The following is a 25,608-nucleotide window of genomic DNA, read 5'->3' on the forward strand; positions in this document are numbered from 1 at the left end:
GATTTTCAAATCTGTAGGTCCAATTTTTGATTTGTTGTTCACAAGAATGAACAGTGTTTGACATCATATTTACCAGTTAAACCCCAATGCCACAACTTGCTGTCCACTTAAGGGGCCAGTAAAAAAAAAATCAAAATTTATAGACAGACAGCTAAATAAAGTAAATTTTTAACATATTTGAATCAAATAGTTCCGTTACAATGTAGGCTTCGTATAGAAAGTAAATGACTTTTCCCTGAACTGTCACCCACAATATCTGTTTGCACGGCCAACAAATCAAGTCAATTTGATTTGGTCTTAGCTGAATTAATACATCTGGATTTCATACAATCTGAATTATTCAATTTAGCTAGGTTGATCTACACTCAGTTCCAATTTCATTCCAGTCAATTTACTTCAGAATAACTCGAAACCACAAAAAGGTTCTTTTGTGTCGGTGGGTGAAACCAGTCACAGGGCTTCTAAGCTGTCTGAAACATGTGCCTTTTTCTGAGGAAGAGCACTTTTGTTTTGCAATATTGGGTGAAATTGCTCAACCCTCAGACAGCTATTAAGGTAATGCTTGAAGGCAGATGAGTCGTATGCAGAACTGTACAATACAGAGCAGAGTTTCCGAGAAGCAAATAAAAGGAAGCATCTCGGTGAGGGGCTTGCTATGTAGGCCTTTGTATGCACCCAAGACTGCGTCTGCCTGAGTTAAAAAGAGTGTGTTTGTAAAAGCCTCCGCGGATGTGAGTGTGATTCCAGGAGAAGGAGTGCACCCGGGCTTGTGAACATGACTCGATCCAGAGGGAAGAAGAGAAAGTGATGTAAGAGACGGAAAACTTTCCTATCAGCTCATGTGCCATCATATTCTTATCAGCCTCCGTTTGCCTTCAGTGGAATATGTATACGCATAAAGATCTGGGAGGGTGAGTAATTATAATCACGCGCTATTACAGACTCACAAGAACGCGTTTCAGTGGGCACGTCTGAGTGTGTTAGAATCACAGGGCTGACAGCGTCTGCCTCAGCTTGCCTGGGAGTGCGTACATGTGTGGGAATGACATTCCCACATTCTTACCATTTCACCGAGAAGTTGAAACAAAAGCTGAAGGGAGGACTTGTTAATGTTGTAACATTATCAGATGAACAGTCTTCCAGTAACTCACGTAAACAGATGACATAGACGAGGAGCTTCCAGTCTAATTCCAGCTCTCCAGGATTTAGGTGGGAAAGGAAATTAGGGAATTTTCTTTTTCAACACCTTTCCAGCTTCATCATTGTGTATTTGAAGACATCTCTCACCAGTCATGGAAAGTTCTCAAAGCTGACCTAGACCTCTAATGTTACTGCCTTTATCAGAACATTGATCTTTCACTGTTCTGAAAATAAAAACCATGTGGTAAATAGTGAAGATGATGTACATGTCATCCTCAGTTATCTCTAGACATTGTTTTGTTTTCTTTGTGTATAAAGTCTGTATTATAAATGACTGCTGCCAGGATCCATGTACACATTTCATTTACACATTTTTTGTGTTGTAATTATGAAAATTGTGTAGTTTTGTTTTTTAATCTGTTTTTGTAAAGTTTTGACCTTCAGACACAATTTTCTTTGCAGGAGAATCATTCAATATCCATATTTTTAAACCAATGTATTTCAAAGTTGAAAAGCCGAAATGCTGTTTGTGTGCTGTTATTATTTACTGTTTAGCAGTAGAGCTGCACTATTAAATGTGATTATGTTTTTAAGAATGTCTGCAAAGTTGTCAGCAGAAACTCCTTTACTTGTGGTATGCAGATGTTCAAAACCACAGAGGATTGTTAGAAAATGAGTAAATTGTCAGTCTGCTGTGGTAAATGCCAGTGAGATAAATTCCAATTTTAGTCAATTAATAACAAACATAATAACGTGAACATTTTTATGTGATATGAGGCTACGGTAGTAGTTAGAAACTTTTGTAGTTTCATATAAGATACCACAGACAGGTTTGTCGCAGTCTCCTCAGCCAAACAACGGCCAAATTATTTTTGGCAAAAGCTGCCATTGATTACTATTTTTGTAGTTGTCCAAGCAAGTATGAGACCTAGACAAGCATGTAGCAGTGATGTTGTTGAATACATGTAAATTATTACTCCAAAATGAGGGTCACAGCGGATGTGGCTGATTAATACAGCTGGCCGCCTCAATCAGCATAACTTTAACATCGCAACAGTGATGTGAGAAAACACTGAAACCCTCAAGCCTCCTGTAAAGTGCAGACACTTAATATTTGCTAATATATTATTGTATCCTATGAATAGAAACATTTTCAGCTTCTTGTTTAAAGATCAGTTTAAACAGGGGCATCTATTAGCCTCCCGCCTCTGAGAATTTGTTCCCTTTTCCTACAAATTAATGTGATATGACATGAAGTAAGAAAACTATTAATGCTAATAATCAGTACTGTCCCTTTAATGTCACTGCTGTGGTAAAGTAGCTTTAAATTAATGGATATGTCTTTTCATTCTGCAACGGTGGTTTGTGGTGCTCTGACTGCATGAAATTATAGATTTAATGCCCAAAAGTGTGATAAATTTTAAAAAAATATGTTTTATTCCTACATTTATCAATTTTGCAAAAAGTACCCCAAAACATTATGGCCAAATTATAACCCCATCCCTATCCCCAGGCCATAAAAACCGCTTTGGAAACTTAAAGAAGAAAGAGTCCAATGTATTGACCCTGCCTCTAAGCTCCAAGGACTGAGCTTAATGAGGCATTCTAAAGATGTGTTGGAGCAAGCCAGATTCATGGCGTCTCCACCTCAAAACCCACAGGAACACAGTGGCAGAGACAACAGGGCACACTAAGGCCCAGAATTTATTACCTTCCAGATCTGAGTTGCACAAACTAAACAGCATACTTGGTTAAATGCTGCATCTGAACAGTGCACACTAAAATAAGCGAAGTGGACGGAAGCAAATTAAAATGTAGCCAGACTTGTGTTGAAGGAACCGAATCAATGTTTAATGCTTCTGTTGCAGGTCCATATGGCGTCGCTGAAGGAATAAAATTACAAACTTAGCCCTCAGTTTTCAGAATCCAGTGTTTTCAGATCAATTTGGAATAAAGTTGCAGATCTGAAAAAGCAAAAACAGTCTTTACTCTTTCATTCTGACGCTTTCTCTTCAGCAGAAAAGAAAGCGCCTCCTGATGCCGTGCATCCAAATCCATATGATCCTGCTCAAGTGGAAAATCAATGTTTACAGGGTAAGCATGTGTTCCACCTCCAGCGCCGGGCGTCTAGCAGAAACACACATCTGTCTCTTTCCCTCTGTATTGTCTGAGCCTTTCTTCAGCTCACGTCGTCATGTCTCAAAGTCCTTCTGACTTAATTTTCTGTGGCTCGGGTTCCCTCTCTGATGTCCACCGGTTCGCTGTGCCCGTGTCCCCTCCCCGTCGCAGGGTCACTGGATCAGCTTTCAGTCTGGCTCAGCGGCTGATCCCCACTTTGGTTACCTCGTCCTTCTCACCTCCTGATTACCCCACACCTCTTCACCTCTCCACACACTTACCCCTTAAGCATATGGCGGGTTGTGCGGCCTGAACTTGGAGAGCTGGTATCATCATGACCGGGGTCACGGGTCGGTAACAGCACAATTGGCCACTGCCGGCTTGTTTGTTTCAAGGTAACAATGGCCTCAACTCCTGTGAGCCAAACGTGGGGCATGCAATATCTAAAGAGTTGTTTGTGTGGATGCATGAGTGCGCCGATGGGCTGTCAGCCGGTGACAGACGCTCATCATATTTAATCCTGAGGGGATTTTGTGGAAATGAAAAGCTGCTTTTCAATTTTATAATCCCGTAGACCTAATCTCTGCAGCCACGTTCCCCCCGTACAGTCCAATTAGTCCAACACGTCTGTCCGGATGAGTCCTATTCACCGCAAATCTCATTCCCCAATCCGACTGCATCCAACGCCGACCTTCACGAAATGTTGCAGAAGCATGCAATGCACCAAAAAAAGCTGCTCTGTCAACTCACCTGTTTTCACTGCAGTCTTGGACTTGTTAGGGAGAGCGGGGGCATTGATTAGACTTGGACTCAATTAGTTGGAGTGTGTGTGTGGAAGTGGGTGTGTGTCTAGTTCGATTCAGCCTTTGTGGCACCGCGATCTAACCCACCCCTTCACACGCCCGCTGGGTCCAGAGAGAGAGAGAGGGGAGGGAAAGTGCACACTACAGTAAAAGAAGTGGCACTAGTGAAATCGCTGAGTTAATACATTCAGAGGTCAATGTGGCGCAGGGAAGACGCAATGTGAGGAGTGGCGAGGGGGTCTGGATATATGATCAGACATATGGTAAAGGAAGCGGGAGACTGACAGAGAGGACCGAAAGGTCAGGGTCAAAGAGACATGGAAAGTCATGGAAAAAGGCAAAGAGCTCAGTATGAATATGATACTATCAACTAAAACACAAATCATTACTTAAATATTCAAAAGCTTTTGCTGTGGTTGACTGATGTGGGAGCCATAAGGAGAATATTGAAGTTGTGCGTGTATTGCGTATGCGCAATAATACACCCAACGGAGAAGCAGGGCATTTTTCCCTATATTGACTGCAGTACCATGTGACTGCCATGATCATTAACGTGCCCTGATGCCAACGGGTATCCTGATGACCCACATCTCAGCAGTCCACTCTCGCTGTCTGGCTCCTGCCCAAATACAGACCTCTCTCACTTGCTCTTTCTCTATCTTATGCTGTTTCTCTGCCTCTCCCCACTTGGATGCAAGTGCTCTAACCTTCCTCTGTATGCTTTCAACATTAGAGCAACCGGCCTGCACCCTATTTTGTTAATGACACTGGAATCTTTTCAGACTAAAAGCTGGGAATAGATGTAGTTTTGATGTCAATTTACAAAAAAAAAAAATATTTTTTAAGGTGGAAAACTATCTACATGGCAGCAATGTGGGCATTAATTATCAACTATGAGGTACTTTTAGAAAAGGTTGGCTCTGACTTACAGGTTTTTTAAATTATTGAGCCAATTTAGGAGTTTGGACCTACTTAGAAAAGCTGCAGACATAACATTTTTGCTTATGTAGGAACATTTCTCCTCAGTCTGCAAGTTTCAGGTTAATGTAAAGCACATTTCCACATAAGTGTACTTCAAAAACCATCTTACAGTGCCTTGTAAAAGTTTTATAACCCTTGAACCTGATCCTTGTTTTTCAGTTTTCAACCACCAAATGTGAAGTGCATTTCATGAGACAGACTCTTAGAAAAAAGTGCAGAATTGGGATACCAAAGTTTTACATGGTTTTTACTTGAGACTGTTATCTGTATATTATTTTCAGTAGGAGTATATGTCTACCGGCTTTTCTAATCTAAAGATGAAAATGTTCCTCACAAACTTTTGATCTAAAGCATTCATTCTTTATCTGGCTGTGTTCTTACGGTAGTTGTTGAACTGGGAAGTGAACGTCTGGCCCAGTCTGTTGCAGCTTCTAGAAGGTTTTCCTCAAGGATTGCACTTAATTTAGCTCCGTTCATCATCCCACCAATTATTGCCAGCTCCCATTTAGCTTCTGACGAAAAGCATTGCCCCGACATGATACCACCCTGACTGTTTTATGGTGTAGTGATGTGTAATATTAAGCTTCTGAAACATGTTTTTAGTATTTATGTGACTTCTGAAAACAGTTGGTTGTAGTAAAATTTATTTAAAGAGGGCTGAATACAAATGCATATCCCACTTTTTTTTTAGATATGTAGTTACACTTTGAAATTTGAGCTTATAGCATTAAATCACAATAGCGATGTTTGAAGCAGTAGTTTGAAAAAATAGAAAAAAGAAAATAAAAAATGTGTAACCCAAAAGATTTTTTTTTTTAACTAGGGCATAATCATTAATTTCCCAGTGCTAGAAATCGCCAAAGTTGATACTAATAAACCTTCCTTTATTACAAAAGTTCTGTTTTTTCAGGTTAACAATTTCAAATAAAGGATACTTTAATTAAATGTGAACTGATTTGCATAAAATAACACAAAGTTAAATATATATATGTATATTGAGAGGTATCATATGTGTTTTCACCAGAATAAAAAGATCAAAATAAAAAGAGCTGAAGGTGTGAAGTGGTTGAGTTGACATTGAATGAACCACATTTATTAAACAGTAGGAGTCTTGGTGTGCTCAGTCTACCTTTCCACCCACTTCCCTTGTTCATTTTCAGATTTATTTATTCCCATTGATATGAATCTGCCTCCTCCCTCCTGCTCTCTCTCTCTTCAGTGAACAGCTAATATTTGAAAACATAACCAATGCCATTAAGCAAGATATCGTGTCATCTCATTGCCTCTCTGATGCAATCTTGCATTTTTTCCATGACGCTGTGTTTTCATAACTTGCCTTTTTCCCGTTTTTCTTCTTTTCCCGTTACCATTTCAAGTAACCTAGTTCATCTCCTGATGTGCTGACTTCAGATGAAGGCATTTTAATGCTTCCAACGACCCAGTAAAGTAGCTTTGAAACTTCCTCTAACTCTTGTTTTCCCCTGATCCACACTCCTCTCACCCCCTCCAAAACGTCTATAAATCTCTCCCACTCCTCATCTGACACCATCCCAATTTCTGTTGGCATCCTGATTCTTTCATTTGGCACGTATGCATGTCACCTATTACTCCCTGGGTCTTTCTGTTACCCACACTCGTTTATATATAAATGCATATGAGTTTTTAAAATAAGCAATCCCTCAAGCTCTGAGATAGGAACCCAGAAACCTGCAAGTGTCTCTAAAGTGTGCGAATTAACCAATTCTGAAATGTAGGTGAGCAAGGTCACGCTTCAGTGCACAAGCTCTTTAACACACATGCATTGAGCTGTGGCTGAAACCCCTGGATTGTGATGATTCGAGTGGTAGAAGGGGAGGAGCGGGGGGGGGCACCCTCACTTCACCGAGGGTAGTTAATTACCCCATGTGATCAATAATTCATTACACTGTCAGTTTGTGTGTCTGCGTGCCTCTCTATGTGTGCTGGCATGTTTTGAGAGCACGTAAAGCATGAGTGCCAAAACTCCCCCAGTAAGCAGTTTCTTTCCCAGGGAATGGCAGATTAAGAGGATTGACTCCGTAATGGATTAACCTCCGGAGTTTTGTGTGCGTATGCATATGTGCGTGCACAAGCGGCCGGCCCCGCATGTGTGCGCGGTATGTTTGAGCAGGATCAGAGTACCCCCTGTATGAATTGATTAGCCTAAGAAGCTCTTCTCCTTCCCTTTTAATGACCACATCAGCATTCCCCCCACCCCCCATACCCCGCCAAAGCACAAGCTGGATAAATGTAGAGCTGTCTGTCAAGGAAATGAGACGCCGCCCCTTTAAGTAGGGTTAGCTGTCGCTCAAATATCACTCTTGTGAAGACTCCCCATGGACAAGACAAACCCCCGCTGTGTCGGTATGTCTTCAGTGATAGATGGTTCCTGTGTCTGTGTGTTATTGCGTGTGGGCTGACTGACCGTCTCTGTGCACCGTTTATTTGTCAGCTTTTAACTGCAGTCTCCTGTGGCTTCCACCAAAGTCACTGCATCCATTATCTATGCAACTGATATTCATTATGGAACAAATGCATAGGCTAACTTGAAAAAGGCAACAGCTTGAAAAGGGACACAGAATCACAGAATGGCCAATTACTCTGTTGGGATAAGGTGCTTTCCTCCTCCTTTGAATGTCTTTGCTCTAACTTAGCTCATCAGGGGTTCATTTTAACAGTCTCACACATGAATGCACACAACTGTGCATGGATGCAGAAGTCCACATTCACATATCCCTGGGCTACATTGACTCATGTGCCCTGCAGTGGATCTTGCACAAAAAAACAAAAAAACAAACAAAAAAAAAAAAACGGGGCTAATGTTTGACACAGAACACACACAAACTCTGACAGCAGCGTGTCGCTCAAAAGCCTAGGATGGTGACACCAACACATGCGGGCACACACTCTTTCTGACAGCTATTTTGTGGAGATAAAATGGTTTGTAGACATTAGTGATGGGGTGTGCAGGACGAGTGTCAGCAGACGTGGGAGGGAGAGAAGATGAAGCCATGATGGAAGCTGCAGAGTGGGTAAAGAGTCAGAAAGCGAGCCTGCTGAGAGTTTTAGGAGAGATGGACATTACCTTGAAAAATAATTTATGCCCCCTGAACTTTTTCCACTTTTTGTGCAACTACCAAACTTCAATAGATTTAGGTTATCTTCTGATGGATCAACACAGAGTAGTACATAATTGTAAAATGATAAAACTTCTAACAAAAACAAAGTTTGAGTATTTTCTTTCTCTTATCTGTTAATCTGATAGCTCTATCAAATAAAATCTAGTGCCCAGCTGTGTGTGTGACTTAATTTCAGTTGAAATCCAGCTGTTCTGTAAAGGCCTCGGATGTTTGCTGGAAGGTTTTATTGAGCAAACAGTTTCACGACTTCCAAAGAAACACAGCAGACGTGTCAGGGATAAAGTTGTAGAGCAGTTTGCAGCAGCACAGAAGGATAAATGATAAGTGTCCCAGTTACAGGACAAACTCCTAACAATGTTGCCACCATCACCCCAGAGCACCTCACTAGAACTTCATACAGATATCTGTTCAATCTATAATTCAAAAACAACAAATATGGCACAAAGGCAATCCTTTGGCTGTGAGATAAATCTAATTTATTGTTACATTTTGATTTTGCTCCAAAATGATCATATTAACAGATTAATTATCATAAAATTATAATATAAAAAATATTGTTTTCAATTATTAGTTACATAAATATTCTGTTCTGGAGGTATGGTGTTACATTTTCCATGACCAACCAGCTTTATGCCAACATAGATGTAAATTCATCTTGAACAAAAAACACACACACACACACACACACACACACACACACACACACACACACACACACACACACACACACACACACTCAATAAAACATGGTGGTGGCAGGATCATGCTATGGGGATGCTTTTCATTACTAGGGCCAGAACAAGACATGGCTGTTCACCTAAAATAATAGGCTGGTCAAGAAAAGCAATATTTAGAGCAGAAGTCTAAGAGCCATAATTTTTTGGCTTACATCTACACAAAGTGTGGTAAAAGTATACCACACTTTTTATGACTTTACATGTAAAAAAAATAAAATTGTTCCAGTTCACAATTATGCACTACTTTGTGTTAATGTATAGAATAAATTTCAATGATAAACATTACAATATGTGGTTGTAATGTACTGAACTGTAAAAAAAAAAATATTTTCCAGGGCACTGCAATCTGAGGGAAGAGGCTCAAAGTGCGATTGGGAATCCACATCATCCCACTCCAGAGGTCCTACCTGTTTGCTGTACTTGTTTGCAGCCTGGCAGCTGTAATCTGAACACTGGTCCGATCCCAGGGACATGGCATCTGCGTTGCCACTTCCTCCGGTACTGCTGCTACTGGAGCCGGCACTCCCCACACACCCACCGCTGCCCACGAAGGTGTTGGAGGGAGGCAGCTCCTGGACCGCCTGGTGCTTCTTTCCCTCTGCCGGGGGCGAGTGAGGCTGGAGATTCACTGCAGGGAGAGGTGAGCTGGATTTGTAGTGCCTAGCCAGATCGGGGCTTGACTGGTGTCTTCTCCCACCGCCCATTCGAGGGCTGCCAGGATCACCATCCACAGCGCAGTAGCGGGCTGCTAGGCGCTCACTAGCACTGCTCAGTTCCTCCTCATCATCATCGTTGACGTGACGACGCAGGCCGTTGACTGTGACGATGCCGCTGTATAGAGATCTGTCCGATTTCCCTCCACCTCCAGCTGTGCCTCCGCCGCCTCCGCCACGTTTATCTCGCCGCGGTTTGCGACCACGGTCGGATCCACTGCCTCGGCTGGCTTGCGGTTGAGCCCCCGTCGGACTGAAGAAGTCTTCCTCTGGCTCCTTCTTTCCAGCCTCGTAGCCATTCTTGCCCTGCGCGCCACACTGCCTGGCTGTGACCACAAGAAGAATCACCAAGATAACTGCCGCTGCTCCCGCTAGGACCCCGATGGCGACGCTGAGGCGCTGTTTTCCCAATGCACGTTCACTGTCTGGGTCCCCGGCAATGTCTAAAGACAGTGGGGCCATCAGGCTACGGGCCACCTTGGAACAGACAGAAAAATAAGATAAACAAGATTAAACAAACTGCATATTAATAAAAGCAAAAGAAAAGAAAATCCCAGAATATCGTTCTGAAGAGCTGGCACAGTTGGTGTGAGCCACAGAGATACATCAAACAGCATCTTCATCGTAATTAAACTTATCATTCTGTTTAGTGTGGGAGCTTCTCAGTTATTCCCAGAAACATAGAGTGTCACTAAATATGTAATTGCTCTTGCCTTCGAATTGCAGCATTTCAGGTTGCTCCTGTAATTCTGCAAATTTATCATATCACATCTACAGCAAGTATGAGGAATGTATTGGATTAGACCGCATTAAATCATATTTGAGAAAAATCAGAGGAAACTTTAGATCCTGAGGTCGGGAGCAGCTAGAGAAGCTAAATAAGCAAAAACAGTCAATAACTGTGAAAATGAAGGCAAGAGGCAGACTATGACTTCATCCTGAGGCACAAACACATCTACTGTCTCATCAATAAACAATATCCCTTTTGTAAGCGATAGTGTAGGCGTGGATTGGTTAAGGATTTGTTTTCACAATTTTTGCATCGAGAATTCAATGGATGGAGTAAAAGGAGGATGTTTAAAACATGTAATGCTCTATATAATGATTTTTAAGCTCTTTTCTCTTTGGGCCTTCTCAGGGTCTTCGGTTTGCTTTGTAAGCTAACAGCTTTTTTGTTGTAAATCCATTTCAATATCTATAACAAGAACATATTCAGTGTTTTTGTTTGATATAGCATACACACACACATACACACACTTCTGATGGGTACATTGTAGTGATTCCATTCATTTTAGTAACATGACTGTTTGACTTGTCTAACTTATTAGCCGTTATCAGAATATATTCCACTGTGAACGGTTTTTTCTTCTGTTTTTGCTTTTTTCTCAAACTAAAATGATCACCAATTTTTTTTTAAATCAGATAAAGATAAGCTGAGTGAACACAAAAAATTGTTTTTAAACAATTCTTTAATTTCTGATAGGGAAAAAAAGAAAGTTATCCAAAACTAACCTGGTTCAATTCACCCATCTTAATTCTGCACCCAACCAGAAAATCCCAAACGACATGTAGACATCTGTTTGTGACCATAAGCTCTAGAATATTTGGGCTACGCCATAAAATACACAAGCATGTCAATTAATGAAAAGGTAGAAATAAAAAATAATCATAAAAATATGAATTAAATTATTATATTAATAAATAAAATGGTGCTAACCTTAAACCGATCATTCATGCTTCTAAACTCTCCAATGTAGCCGAAGTAAAAACAATTCTACAAAGAAGAGTGGGTCAACATTTCTGCACAAGCAATGTGAGAAACTCGATGAAAGTTTTCACAAATTCTTTAAGGCAGCTGACATTGGTGGCACGATTAGTTATAATATTTATGGATCTTTTACTTTTTGACAGATGACCAAATTGGTTTATATACCGTTTTTCTCTTAACAAATTTAAATTATTTTAAAAGTGCTTTTGTTTTTGCTACCATTACCTTTTTGAGATCAAACTTACTCTGATGTTTTGATATTTTAAAGCAGGGGTGCCCAAGTCCAGTCCTCGAGAGCTTCTATCTGCCAACATTCAGACATTCAGATGCATCTCTGCTCCAACTCATCAGAATCAAATGGCTTGATTTCCTCGTCACCATGTCATTCAGTTCTGCAGAGGCCTGGTAACAAGCTATTCATTTGATTTCACTGTGTTGGAAAAAGAATGCACCTGTGAGTTGCAGGATAGGAGCTTTTGTGGGCTGCCGGACTGGACTTGGGCACCCCTGCTTTAAACGTAACAAAAAAGAGGAAAAACAGAAGAAAGATGAAAGGGAGGCTAATACATTGTCAAGCAAAGTAGCTGCTCCTTTTCTAAGCTTCAACTCAGACCTCGCACCAGTATTAACCAATAACCCACAACCCTAAAACTACATTTGAGACAGCACCAGAAAAGACCTATTGGTCCTCGGTCCAAAAGGCATTCACCTTGAATTTCCTCTAATGGACATTAGAGGAAATTCAAGGTGAATGTCTTTTGTTTTCCAACCCCGTAGGCTGTGTAAAATGCTTTAAAAGAAAAACCAACCTAAAAGGCATAAAAGACGCAAAAAAATCAAAAACCAAACATAAGACAGAAAAAAGAATGTAAAAGGCTGTTAAAATAACAAAGACTGCTAGTGGGGTAAAAGGACATAAAAATACAAATAAAACCATTTGGGTCAATGTGTGCTAAAAGTCAATAAAAAAATATGTAGTCAAAAGGAATTTAAATTGCTCCAGAGTTTGTGGGTTATACTGAAACAAAAATGCACTCATTACATAGTATTATGAGTTCCTTGATAAAACAAACATTCAGAAGATTAAAAAAGTTGCGGAAATCATTATGCAGATACAAACACAAAAATACAGACTTTAATATCGATGTCCTTTCATTTGAGCAACACTATTTTTGATTATCCAGAACATAACCAAACCCCACTCCTGCAGAAATTAACAAACCATATTTTATGGCTTAACCTAATCCAGACATTAACCCCAAAAATGATGGTAAACTTGATTAGAACAGTGCTTTGATCATTATGGTTTTAAGAAGATAGGCCAATGAAAAGTCCTTAAGTCAAAAATAAAAGAATATGCTCACAAAGACAAGCTTGTACATTTGTAAAAGGATCATTAAAACAATGTTGGTTATGCTGAAATACAAACACACTCATTAAACACTATTGTGTGCTTCTCAACAGGAGAAATCAAGGCTGTACAGTTTTATTTCAGAAGATAACGTGTGAAAACTTTGTTCGTAGGAGTCATTACGTACGTATACTCAAACACTAACTCAGACAGCGATGCCTGTGCATGGTCTATACACACCAAGTGTAAGCTGTCCGTTAGCGAGACGACTCATTCCGCAGCCTGCACCTTGTCGGGGAGCTCAAACGACAAAGACTTTGGCCCGGATAGGTGAGGAATGACAGACTCTTATAATCCCTGCTGCAAATAAGACTGGTGGTAATAAGGCTTGCGGGAACGTACAGGAGAGTGACTGAGGCATCGTGCTTTGAAGTGGCCAAGTAAAATAACTTCTGCACAAGCTGCAGTATTAGTAATACAGCAGAGAATTTGCTTATATGCCTGCGCTGTGGAACTGGCTTATTAGATTATCTGAGACAAACACAGAGGAGCTACATTATTGCCCTCTCTTCCTCTTGTTCCCCCCCGAGCTAAGAGTGACACTGTGTTACGTTCATTGTTCCAACCCCATCCATCTGTGAGTTAAGTTAAATTGTTAGTGAGTTGTGTTTGTTTTAGTCCATTGTTCTGCTTCCACTGCAGAGGTGCTTCTCTGCCAAGCTCTGCTCCTCCCATCACAACCCCTCTGCTCCTCGTGGTGCCTGCAGTATTCCTATCCATTCTCATTCTGCTGGGTATGCGTTGCTTTTTTTTTTTTTTTTTTTCTCCGCACACACACTATGTGACAGTTCAGAGCAAGTTGAGTGTGCAGACATAAATAAAGCATAAACAGTGTTGGAGGGTACATGCGTGTGAGTAAACTCCTGCATGTGTGACAGTGTGCAAAAAATGAAGTCCAACATCAACTGCCAAGTTCAGACAACTTCTATGTGTCTATAGGTGCAGCCTTGGAACCATATGTTTCCAAGGGCTTCTGATGCGTTCTGAAATCCCAGTGGATTCTTTGATTCTGCTGTGTATGCTTTCTTGTCGCTGGACTTAGCGTGGCTGTCTCTCTGCTCCACTCTCCAAGGACTAGGTCATTGATATGTTACCACAGATGCTGGAAGTATGACTGATGCAGTGTTTCTCTCTCTTTCAAACAACAAAGAGCAGTTGTTTGAACGCAACACAGGAGGAGTTAATCAAACACGTAGAAAAAAGCTTACGACAGAGACTCTAATCCAAGAACAAATACACTGATTTTCTACACATTTCTATGTCAAAATTCTGTATGTTCGGAGACTCCATATTCCACCATTCCCAGTTCATTTTTGCCAATATTTGTATAAAGGATAAATACAAAAGTTCAAAATGAATATACCTCATATTTCCTCAGAGGGCATGGTTTTGATGGATGGATGGATGGATGGATGGATGGATGGATGGATGGATGGATGAGTGCAAAATTCGATGAGTGGATTTAGATTATGAATCAGGAAACAAAAAGTGGAGATACTGATACGTTCCCCTACTCTGTTTTCTCTACCATGCTTATCCAGACATGTAAACTTGTAAATGAAATTTCAGACTTATCCAAATTGCACAGGATCCCTGAATACAAATAGAAAAGCACCAACCACCTTAGCCATGCAGCCCGGCTCTGATCGGCAGAGTTCCTCAAAGGTATTCAAATGACAACAATGACACACAAGGTCCAGAATGTCAATTTCCACTTTCTCGAGCTCAAAGCCTGCAGCATAATATTACAGATAATTACCAAACATGTGGTTCACCCAGTACGGTTAGATAGAAAAGAGCAGAGTAATTTTCTGCTGCCGTGGTGCGGCGGTAGCAGCCGTTTTCGTTCCCTAATTGCATCTGGCATCCGTCCACCACCCAGTTTGACTTCATTATGAGATGGAGGTATTCTGTCTTAAATGACTTCTACTCAATTACGCCACAAAGTTCCTCCCTACAATCAAACTAAACTGTGCATGTTGTACTCAATGGCGGCTTTCAGACCAGCTTAGCCATATTACACCCTATTGTTTGATTTAATAGCCGCAGCCATTTAGGCACGCTGCAGATAATTCTACCTCTTACTAAGTATTCTCTTCTAATCCTCACATCCTTGATTTTTCTTTTTTCTACTTTTCAGTGTCACACGCATGAGGTGCTCTTCCTAATAACCAGTGTGATGAAATGTTACAACTGCTATCTGTACTAACTTGCTTCTTTTTCTTTGAAAGAATCTGAAAGGCTCTCACTGAAAGACTCTTAAGTGAAACGTAGCCTCATTCAAAATAAGGATCCTGGTTCCTCATAAATCCCAGAAAGCAGTTTTAGCTGTTTTGCTTTGTGAGAGTCGGCAAACCCTACAAGGTGTAAGAAGCAAACAGATTTTTACTGAATGAGTGAGTTCCTGGAGATTGTAGTCTTTGCTGCCTTTGGGAGAACCTCAGGGCATAAAATAAGTCAACCAGCAACTTCAAACATGTGTCCACATTCTATGCTACAAACATTTTAATTGATTTTGTCAAAAAATGCCTTTGAACTGTACAGTAATGGTCATTTATGTGGGCCAGACAAAGGGCAATCAACCTCTATTTCTTGTGAGCTCCTATATATATATATATATCTCAACACTTTAACAATGTTTTTACCAAGAAGAAGAAGCCCAGGATGAACTCAGCAGATGTGCAGATCCACCAGGTATTTGCAAGTTGTTGCTGGATAGTCTGAAGGAACTGAGTGAGGAAGTTGCAGGGGCGGGTGCACTGTGAGGCGGAAGCTTGGAAGATTAGAAACTGCAGCTCTCGGGAGGAGCTTTGTCAAAGGTGTTGCTCACTTCCACTAAGTGTTTTGCGGAGCTTAATGGGTGCCACAGAAGATCAAAGGATTTCTCAAATAGGCATGAAAAAAAAAAAATAAATCAACACTAGGTATTGTTTTTGATGGGAATAATACTGTAACATGACGTGAGGCTCAAAAAGAGGATTTTACATAATACTGCCTCTTTAAATAAAATGAGTCTTTGACCGGATTTCCAAAACTAATGAGAGCTTCGTCTAGCGTCTTTGTCTTGTGGCAAACTACCTGTGGTACTTTGATGCCTTTCTTTCAGCAACTGTGTTGTTGTCGTCACTCTTCTATTAAGGTCAGATTTGTGGAGTGCAGAACTAATAACTGCTCTGCCACAAGTCCTTTAGTAACTAACGGCTTCTTGGTTATCTCTCAGAAAAATGCTCTCCTCCAGTTGCGGTGGGAAGCCATGTTCTGGAAGGGTCGTACCTGTGCAACACCTTTTCTATATTAAGCTGATGAATTGAATGATACTCCATAAAAATAATCAAAGATGGGAATGCTGCTTAATAACCGAACCCTGCATTAAACCTCCACAACTTTATCCCGGTCGGTCGGCTGTGTTTTGTGGTCGCGCTCCCTACAAACCTCTAAGCCCTTCCTGGAACAGCTGGATTTATGCTGGGATTAATACACAGACAGGTCGACTTCTGTGGGAAGTTGGAAGCACTTAATTATATCTCAGGTTATCAGATTACAGAGGCTAAATACAAAGGTGTGCCACCCTTTTTAGACTCTTAGTAATAATTAAAAAAACAAAACTAAGTATTATCAGTGAGAATGCATCCAATGCATTCTCACTGGTTCTGCTCACATTTTTCGGTCATTAACTACTTCTGCTATCTTCAACTAATTGTGCTAATTCATATATCAAAACGTTCTGCTTCTTCTGGAGATTTCTGCTATGATTTTTGCTAAAATTCACTATTGTACTTTTTTGAAATAATTGCCCTTTTGTGCAAATATTTGCCCCACTGAAATACAAGGTGGGATTCTCACCTTTAGTAACTGATGATTTTTGAACTTCCCATGCTTTTTGACAAACAAAATTATGCTGTTCATACACATTTCACTGTACAAGAATTATTTATGCATTAAAATGTAGCCATGTATGTTTACTTTAAGGAACTATTACTATCATTGCTACAAGTCTTACTGTTTTCTGTCAAACTCTACTGGAGTACAGCCATGTCACACCTTCTACTATTCTTTCAATGTATTTCTCTCTTGTGCTCTGTTTCTATCTGTGTGTCAGCATTCTGCTTGTCTACCTATGCCTTCTGCTTTTACTGGTTTTACTGTCTTCCAAGGTCTTCTGCAAACTTTAACCAATTTTAGCAATTCATATATCTAAATATTCTGCTTTTTGTGGTAATCTGTGCTTTTTTGTTGTGTTTTCTTTTCAAATATTTCAGGTTTTATACTAATTCCTGCTTCTGCTAATTTATGCTTTTTGCAAAGTTTCACTTTTCAAGTTCTTAAACTAGTTCATGTTTTATACTAATTTGTGCTTCTGCTAATTTATGCTTTTTGCTATGTTTCACTACTCACTTATTTCAGTTGGCATACTAATTTATGCTTCTGCTAATCTATGCCATTTCTTTTGCTTTGTTTTACTTTTAAAATTTTCTAATATTTCAGGTTGAATTCAAAATAATGCTTCTGCTAATTCATGCTATGTCTTTGGCTGAATTTCACTCTTTAGCAAAAGACTTCTACCATGTATGACTGTAGCTTTATTCTGCTTTTTTCCCTATTTCTTATGCTTTGTTCTGCTTTGTTCTTCTGTGTTCTGCTGTGTTTTGCGTTCTCTGCAGCAATCATTCTGCAAATATGCATTCTGACAGCTGTTTCGCTAGGAACAGCAACTTTTTTCTAGTTTTACTTCCTCTTCAATAATGTTCTACTTTGTGGTGGCCACATAAACCCTTCTCCCCCCCCCACAAATTACATTGAAATGTAGCTTCCTCATAAATGTCTCCAAGCTACTACAGAGTTAAAGTCAGGTCTTTGCATGCACATACCTGGCAAATGAAGACCTTGTATACTTGTAGGAAATACGAGCAAAATGTGTTCAAAACCGAGTCTTAAGTGCAACTAAAAACCACAAGTGTTTTGTTTCAGAACAAACAAAGGAACTACAAAGCCATTGAGACAATTTAATTATAAGTCAATACAAATTACCTGTTTTTCACACCAGAGATTAAGCTTTAGTAATTATAACCTGCCAGCATTTATAGCTTAATTGAACATTTTTAAACCATAATTGGAGGCAGATTCAATTAATGCGAGAGCGGAGCAGAAGGAAAGATTTAAACCGGCAAGGCATAGGCTGAATTGGAACACATAATGTTCTAGTTATTTGTAGTATCTCAGTAATGTCTCTGAGTCTTGTCAATTACCTCTGCAGATGGGGTGGCTCTTTCAATTCAGTTCTAATTTTATGTTAAAGTCTTCTGTTCAAGGAGACCACACAGACTCATGCAATAATGATGGAAAATACTTTTAGAGATCCCTTTTCCATTTTAGCAAAAAATTAGTTTTGCTAAACAAATATTGACCCTGCTGTGCTCAGAACTGGATCTAACACGCTACTGACCTCAAAACCTAATCAATAAGCAGGAATATAGAGAAGAGAAATTTCTTTAGCTTGAACTTCTATTCAAATGTTGAAACATACTTGAGCATGCTCTATTACAAGTCCAAACTGAGGCAGACTCATCTCCCTCCCTCTTGCTTCTCCTAAAGACTTAACCCTAATGCTCTCTCACGCTCCCTCTTCCTCTGACACATGCATATACACACAACCACACCTAAAGCTCTCAGCTCTGAGCTCAATGTACCATAAAAAATAACCACTTCAGTCATAACAGTTATTTTAACCACAAAGCCATTACAATAATACATACCGGACAAAGAACAAGCTCCAGAAACAATCTAAACTACAAAGCAGATTGCCAGAAGAAAAAGTGTTTTCAATCTTGAACAAATATACACAGAATCATGTGTCCAGTTTTTGTTGAAAACCACAACACTGTGTAGGCTGCGAGATGTAACATTACCATGTAAATAATGTTACCAAATAAATAATTTGCACAGGAACTATCATCACCACCCTTCAGCAGTATACAAAGAAATATGACAGAGAAACCTCCAATAATTCCTGAATATTACAAGTTGTTTAAAGCTTGTATGTATGGGTAAGTATTTAGAAATCTGTTTGCAATAACATATACTGAAGCATAAAAATTACCTGTGCATCCACCAGGGTGGCATTTGCCAAGCTCTCATTGATGAAGACGTGAACCAGTGCGGTGGCACAAAGCGAAGGGATGCCACTGTCATTGACTCGTACAACCAGGCGATGAAGACCTTTGTGGCGCCGCTCCAGAGGCTCTGCTAGAGTGATAACTCCATTGGTGTGGCCAATCTCAAATAGTCTGAATGGATTTCCCCCCACTAATGCATAGCGAAGGTCAGCGTTTGGTCCAGTGTCTGAGTCTATGGCCGTTACAGTCCTGACAATGGTGCGAGCACTGCTGGCAGGTGGTAGGAGGGTGTAGGACTCATTGGCGGGAGACGTAATCGAAGGCGCATTGTCATTTTCATCTGTCACAAAAAGCGAGACTGTGGCAGTGGCAGTTTTGCGGGGTTCCCCTCCATCCACAGCCCGAACACGGAAGGTGTATGTGGAAAGCTTTTCACGATCAAAGGATGCAGCAGAAAATATTGTTCCGGTGTTGTTCTCAATGGAGAATAACTCTTCTCGCTCATTCCTGCTATTTTCTCCCTCCGCCTTGTCCCCCGTCTTTCCATCTGCCCCGTCTACCTCTACGAACAGGCTGAGCTCCGCGTTCTCACCTTCGTCTGCATCGGTCACTGTAACCATGCCGACTGGACTGTTGGCGAGCAGGTTCTCTTTTACATAGAACGTGAAGATTTCTTGAACAAACTTTGGTGCGTTGTCATTGCGATCAGTCACTTGGACAACAACGGTTGCAGAGCCTTGCAGAGAGGGTGTTCCTTTGTCCTTTGCAATTACTCGCAACTCATACCTCTCTCTTTGCTCACGGTCAAGAATCTCTGTAGCTCGGATATCTCCATTATCTACATCTATGTGAAAAGGTCCGTTAGAGGCAGGATCCAAGGAATATGCAATTTCAGCATTTTTTCCACTGTCTGCATCTGTGGCTACTACAGTGACCACCCTTTCACCAGGTCCATTGTTCTCAGCAAAGTGGACCTCCACATTGCTCTGGGCAAAGACTGGAGCGTGATCATTGATGTCTACCACCCGCACCATCAAGGAACTGTTACTGGATAGACTGGGGCTGCCAGAATCTACTGCCACAATGGTTACACTGTACTCTTTTGTGGCCTCATAGTCCAGCAAGGCTGAAGTATGTAAGAAATATTTTTTCTTGTTTCTGTGGAAACAGATGAAAGAAAAGATATCATCAGTACAGAAGCTGCTTTAAATGGAAACAATATCCGTTTTGTTACTTAATGTGGTCAAACAAGGTCACTGCCATTCATCATTTGGTTGTTCTTTTGATGTTAAGTGATTTCTTATGGTGTATGACACATTATGAAGTAGTGAAATATTTGCTAAATTTGATTTAATTATACTCAGGGTTATAATGTATTCAAACACGTCCAACTAATTTAAAAAAAAGCCTTCTGACATATTTGTTAGTAGATTTCTAACTGCTAGAATGTGATAATAATGTTTTGAATGGTGTTTTTGCTTGCTAATTGTCTACAAATGTTCATAAATTAAGAAACTACAGTTAATTATTTCATTTAATCAAAAAATATTGATTTGAGCAAATTATTTAATAATTTGTTTTGCTTTAGCATAAAATTATTTCAAAGACCAAGAATGATTGCTGTGATCTCCTGAGACATTCTTAGTAAAAAAAAAAAAATCTGTGACTGTGACATTTTAATCAAATTACCCTATTGATTTTGATAGAACACTCACATGATCTGAGCTTTAATGATTTTCTTCAGTGAAGGAAAACCCCAGGACTGAAAATCACAAGTCTCATTCTACAGGTCTTACAGTGTTTGAGGGCAGTTATTAACCCAAAAGGGGCCGTGACTTCTCACCCTCACGCCTTTAGGCAATGTTCTCACAAATGACTGAGCTTTGACATTTGGAGTCTGTGAAGCAAAAGTGACATTAAAAAATGTAAATCCCTTCACCTCCATAGATATTTCTAACCAAAGTTTACAGACAGGATGACAGCCTAACCACTCTGTAGCATTAGCAGATGAGTGACATTGCTGTAATTCCCATGCAGTTCTTGAGGCACCTCTCTTTAAAAAACAGAGGGCAGGGTGCAAGGGTGTAAAAATATTGCTTTCTCTGAGAGGAAATGGCAAAACTGGAGAACAGATATTGTTTAAAGTTTATATGTCAAACGCAATACTGTTCTTGTATGTATGTAAATTTCCACTTTTAAATTCATATAAGTTGCATACTTCTCTAGGAAAATGTTGAGTCACAATCTATTATCTGGTTATTGAATTTATAAGCAATAGTGAGAATGATGGTCAATTACATTACAGTAAACTAGATGTAGAACCGACTGCTCAGAGAAATTTGTACAAACTAGCGGTTGATCATTTTGGTAATAATATCAAATTATTATACCCTGTTTAAAACATTTGCTGGCAACTCCAACACAATTACAATAAGTGTAATCTCTCATTTTTCATTAGTTTCTACATCCTTCCTTAATTTTAAACCAATCATTTTGAACTTTTTTGAAGCTTCATATCTCTCAAAAGGTATACGTTTTCAGACACATGTACTGAGGTATCTCAGCATCTTCCTAGAAGATTTAATATCAGTTGCAGACTTATTGATTAAATGCGGTGAAGGAATTAATAACTGAAAGCCAGTGTGGGTTTTATAAATCTGTTTGCAACTATTCAACATACACAGATCAGCCATAGCCTCTGCTAAAAGTTAAAGCATTATTGTTGCACCTGTAAGTGGCTGGGATAGATTAGGCCACGGGTGAGCTTTGTGTTCTCAAAATAGATGTGTTAGAAGCAGGAAAAATGAACAAGTGTAAGGATTTTTGCAAGCTTGACTAGAGCAAAATTGTGATCGCTAGACAACTGCATCAGCAACTTGATCTGCATTGTACAATGTTGTGAACCAGCAAAAGGCTCATAAATGAATATTGGCCGATCAAGCACACAAGTTACTGTAGCTCAAATAGATAAATAAAGCAATGTAGGTACTGCAACAAAGGAGTCACGATATAAAGAGCATCACAATTTGTTTGGTCGGGTTGTCCGTCATGGACATAATGTTATGCTTGATTGATCCAGAGTGTTACTTTGAAGGGTTACCTTTAGTTTAGCTTACCTGTCAAAGGCTTCATCTGCAGGTGGGGGTGGGAGTAGTGTCTCGCCTGCTGGTTTCAGAGTGAATGGGACATCTCCTACCACAGTGCAGGTCACTGCCCCGTTCTCTCCCTGGTCTCGATCTGACACCTGAACCAGAGCGACAGGCGTGTCCACCAGAACGTTCTCTGGCACCAGCGCAGCCCCGTCCCGTACAAGGATCCGTCCGATCTTTCTGATCTCCACAACTGGAACATTGTCATTTTCATCCCGAACGGCCAAAACTACTGTGGTGCGATCGGTCCGTGGCGGCTGACCCCGGTCCCTGGCCATCACTGTGAACTTCAGCTGGGCCACCTCTTCCCTGTCAATCCTGTGAAGAACGCTCAACCAACCAGTTGCCTCATCCAGCCGCAGGAGTCGCCTGACATTTTCCGTAGCAGCTCCAAAGACGTACTCCACCTGCCCGTTTACCCCAATGTCCCAGTCAGAGGCTCTGACCTGGAGAACAGGCGTGCCTGGAGGAGCATTTTCAGTCATCTCAGCTTCATACGTGGACCTCTCAAATTGTGGACTGTTGTCATTCACATCAGTTATAGAAACCCGGAGCAGAGCTTGGGAGGAACGTGGTGGGTTCCCTCCATCTCGAACTTTGAGGACAAGCTCATATGAGTCCTTCTGCTCTCGATCCAATGTGCCCTTCACAATGAGCTGAGGCTGCTTCTCACCATCTGGTATGTCTGCTACTTGCAGCTCAAACACACTGCTCCTTGCTCCTCCTCCACTATCACCATTTCTGCCCCTGCGGTCTAGTCCATCCACTCTAGTAATGGGGTTTCCTCCTGCTGTGCGCCTCATTGAACTTGACCCAGCTCCATTATCTTGGATAAGTTCATAGCGGTCAATGCCATTCTGCCCAAAGTCCCTGTCTGTGGCTGTGGGAAGCAGGTACAGAGTCCCAATGGGGCGATTCTCCTCGACTGAGAGCTGCAGGACAGGTGAGGGGAAGGAAGGCGTGTTGTCATTGATGTCTGTGATGACAACTCGACCTTCGAAGAGGTCTACCCAGCTCTGCAGCGGTCCAATGACTGACACCTCAAAGTCCAAGAAACACTCATTCTCATCGAAGATCATCTGGCACTGTGGGAGCTTCTCTCGGTCTATGCGCTTTGGGCCTGTGGTCAGCTCACCTGTCACGTTGTCGATCTTGAAGAATTCTGCGCCACTCTCCAGGGCAAAGGTGACGTCTCCGCTGCCAGTGCCCGCCGTTAAACCCAGGTCGGCGGCCACGCTGCCTATCCTCACATCCGGCGGGCCCTCCTCCGCCACCCGGTACCGGAGAGCTGAGTCGGCAGCCGGTAGCTGAGTCAGCAGCTGCAGCAGCAACACCACAGAGTGCACTGCACCAAGGCTCGGCATGGCTCCTTTTTGCTTCCTTCCTCCTCACTCCCCAGCTGTGGGCTCCTCTCTTAGTTTATTGGTGTTTTGTGGTCTGGTGCAGCTTCACAGCGTGGGTGTCTGATTTATCCTTTCTTACCTTCTCTATCGCTCTCTGCGGACTGCCGCCTGGGGTCCGGGAAAAAGCTTCAGTGTAGTTCACTTCAGCAGATCCTTTCTTCCTTTTCTTTTTTTTTATTCTCTCCTCCTACACTCAGTAGTGGGTTTTCAACTTCTATAAAAACATTTCTGCATTCTTACTTCCTTCTTCAAGCCGTAAGGATGTAAAAAAAAAAAAAGAAAGAAAAAAAAAAGTCCATCATGCTTTCTATTAATGAACCTGTGATTAAATCCGCTTCACTCTTTACATTCTCCTTTAAGCCATGGGAGCTATCCTGAAGAGGCTCTTATCAATTTATAATGCCCATTTGGAAGTTCTTTTGATTCCAGTCACACTCGGGACAGAGGCTTTTCAGATAGAAACTGCAATGCAGCACCACTACACAAAAGAAGAGAGAAAAAAGAAGAAATGTTTTTGTTTTTTTGTTTTTTATAAAAGAAACACCAATCAGTTCGGGGTGAAAACAGACGTTCAAAAATTATCACAAAGCTTTGCTTGCGAAAAAAAAGATGCTTCTGCTGAGTCTTTTTTTTCTCTCTCTCTCTTACCTTCTGAACCCTCCGCGTTTCCCGCAGTGGAGCAACGTGCCAAGCACTCAGATTCCTTTACGCAAGTTAGAAGAAGAGGACGAGAGCGAGTTTCTTCAAATCGCTTTCCCCCACCAAAATAAAAGAAAAAGAAAAACTGTTGTGTCCCCCTATTTTGGTGGGATTGCCCCGTTACTCGGCATAGATTAGAGTATTCCGTTCTAGGGATGGATGGGTAGATGGAAGCAAACATGCAGCGGTGGTGGACCGAGAGCAGATGCGTATTTCTTCCAAGAGTCCCGCATTCTCTCACTCGCTCACTCCTCCTCCTCCAGCTCTTTTTTTCCCCTCCCTCTCACCTGCACTGCTCGGGACTGCTGCTGCCTCCGGTCTCCGGTGATGCTGCAGTCTCTCTCTCTCTCTCTCTCTCTCTCTCTTACACACACTCTCTCTCTCTCTCTCTTCTGCGCTACTGCAACATTTTCGCCGTAACTCGATCGCCGAGCTGTAACAGGAGAGGCAGCAGAGGCGGTGTTGGGTCGCTCTCTCTCTCTCTCTCTCTCTCTCTTTCTCTCTCTCCCCCTCTCTCATTCTGTGTGCATGGGTTCGTGTGTGTGCGTGTGTGTGTGTCGGTTACCGGGGACAGACCTCAGCCCCTCTCTCCTGTCATAGGAAGATTAAATGGCTTGCTGTCCCGGCCGCTGACAGCTCCTGGTGGGGAAATATCTTTATTCACATATTCATACACGGGGACAAAGAGCGACGGGGGAGAAAAAAGGAGTGATCTGGCTCTAAGACGAGTCAGTGCATGCAGGATTCAGGCAGGATTTCTGCTGGTGAAGCTCTTTTTTCGCCGGGGCAAGTGCAGAAAAGCTCCGTTGCTTCTTCTAAACAGGGGCGCTTCTAGAAAGTTTAAGAAGGGCTGGTCAAATGGGTCTCACTGAAACTCTTGAGGGTGCCGCCCAACCAAAAGCCACAATAAAGTGATTTATGTACATAGAGTTAACAGAATCTGAATAATAAAAATGATTACAATAATAATGTTTTTTTACAATAGACTGAAAAATATAGCTTGTCTCCACTTTTAAATGCTACAAATAAAAGTTGTGCAAATTAATAAAGTGGTCACCCCTTCCCCGATCTACCCTCTTTAATCATAATGACTTTTGAAGTTGAGCATCACTAAATATTCCCAGGTCTGATTAGTACTAGATGCACACAGTCAAAAATATCACTTAAACAGAACCTGTCTTGCAACATGAAGTAGATTAAAAGATCTCAAATGCACCACATGAACACCGCATATCCTCCTGGTGTTTTTAAATGCACCACCATGTTATATAGGCTTTATAGAGCTATACTTGTTTTGTTTTTGTTTGTTTTCTTTTCCTGATCAGAAACGTGGAGATCAAGGGAAACACAGTTGCGTGCGCTTGCTCCTTTATAAATCCCCTCTGGCAACCCTTTTTTCTAATGTTGAAATGTTT

General features: G+C 41.2%; 1 protein-coding gene across 1 annotated transcript in view; it reads right to left on the reverse strand.

The window, feature by feature from the left end:
• Positions 1–25,330, reverse strand: part of pcdh7a (protocadherin 7a) — a 60,344-nt gene extending 35,014 nt beyond the window's left edge. Inside the window, exons 1-4 of the mRNA XM_088004804.1 lie at positions 24,143–25,330; positions 22,059–23,972; positions 18,927–20,100; positions 9,345–10,127 (exon numbers count right to left, since the gene is read on the reverse strand). Coding sequence (XP_087860930.1) covers positions 9,345–10,127; positions 18,927–20,100; positions 22,059–23,455 — 3,354 coding nt within the window. The 5' untranslated portion in view covers positions 23,456–23,972; positions 24,143–25,330. The remainder of the gene's footprint in view (positions 1–9,344; positions 10,128–18,926; positions 20,101–22,058; positions 23,973–24,142) is intronic.
• Positions 25,331–25,608: the final 278 nt, after the last annotated feature.

This window comes from Poecilia mexicana, unplaced genomic scaffold (assembly GCF_051168715.1).
Source record: "Poecilia mexicana isolate PSO_F unplaced genomic scaffold, ASM5116871v1 scaffold_1, whole genome shotgun sequence".
NCBI classification, from domain to species: domain Eukaryota; kingdom Metazoa; phylum Chordata; class Actinopteri; order Cyprinodontiformes; family Poeciliidae; genus Poecilia; species Poecilia mexicana.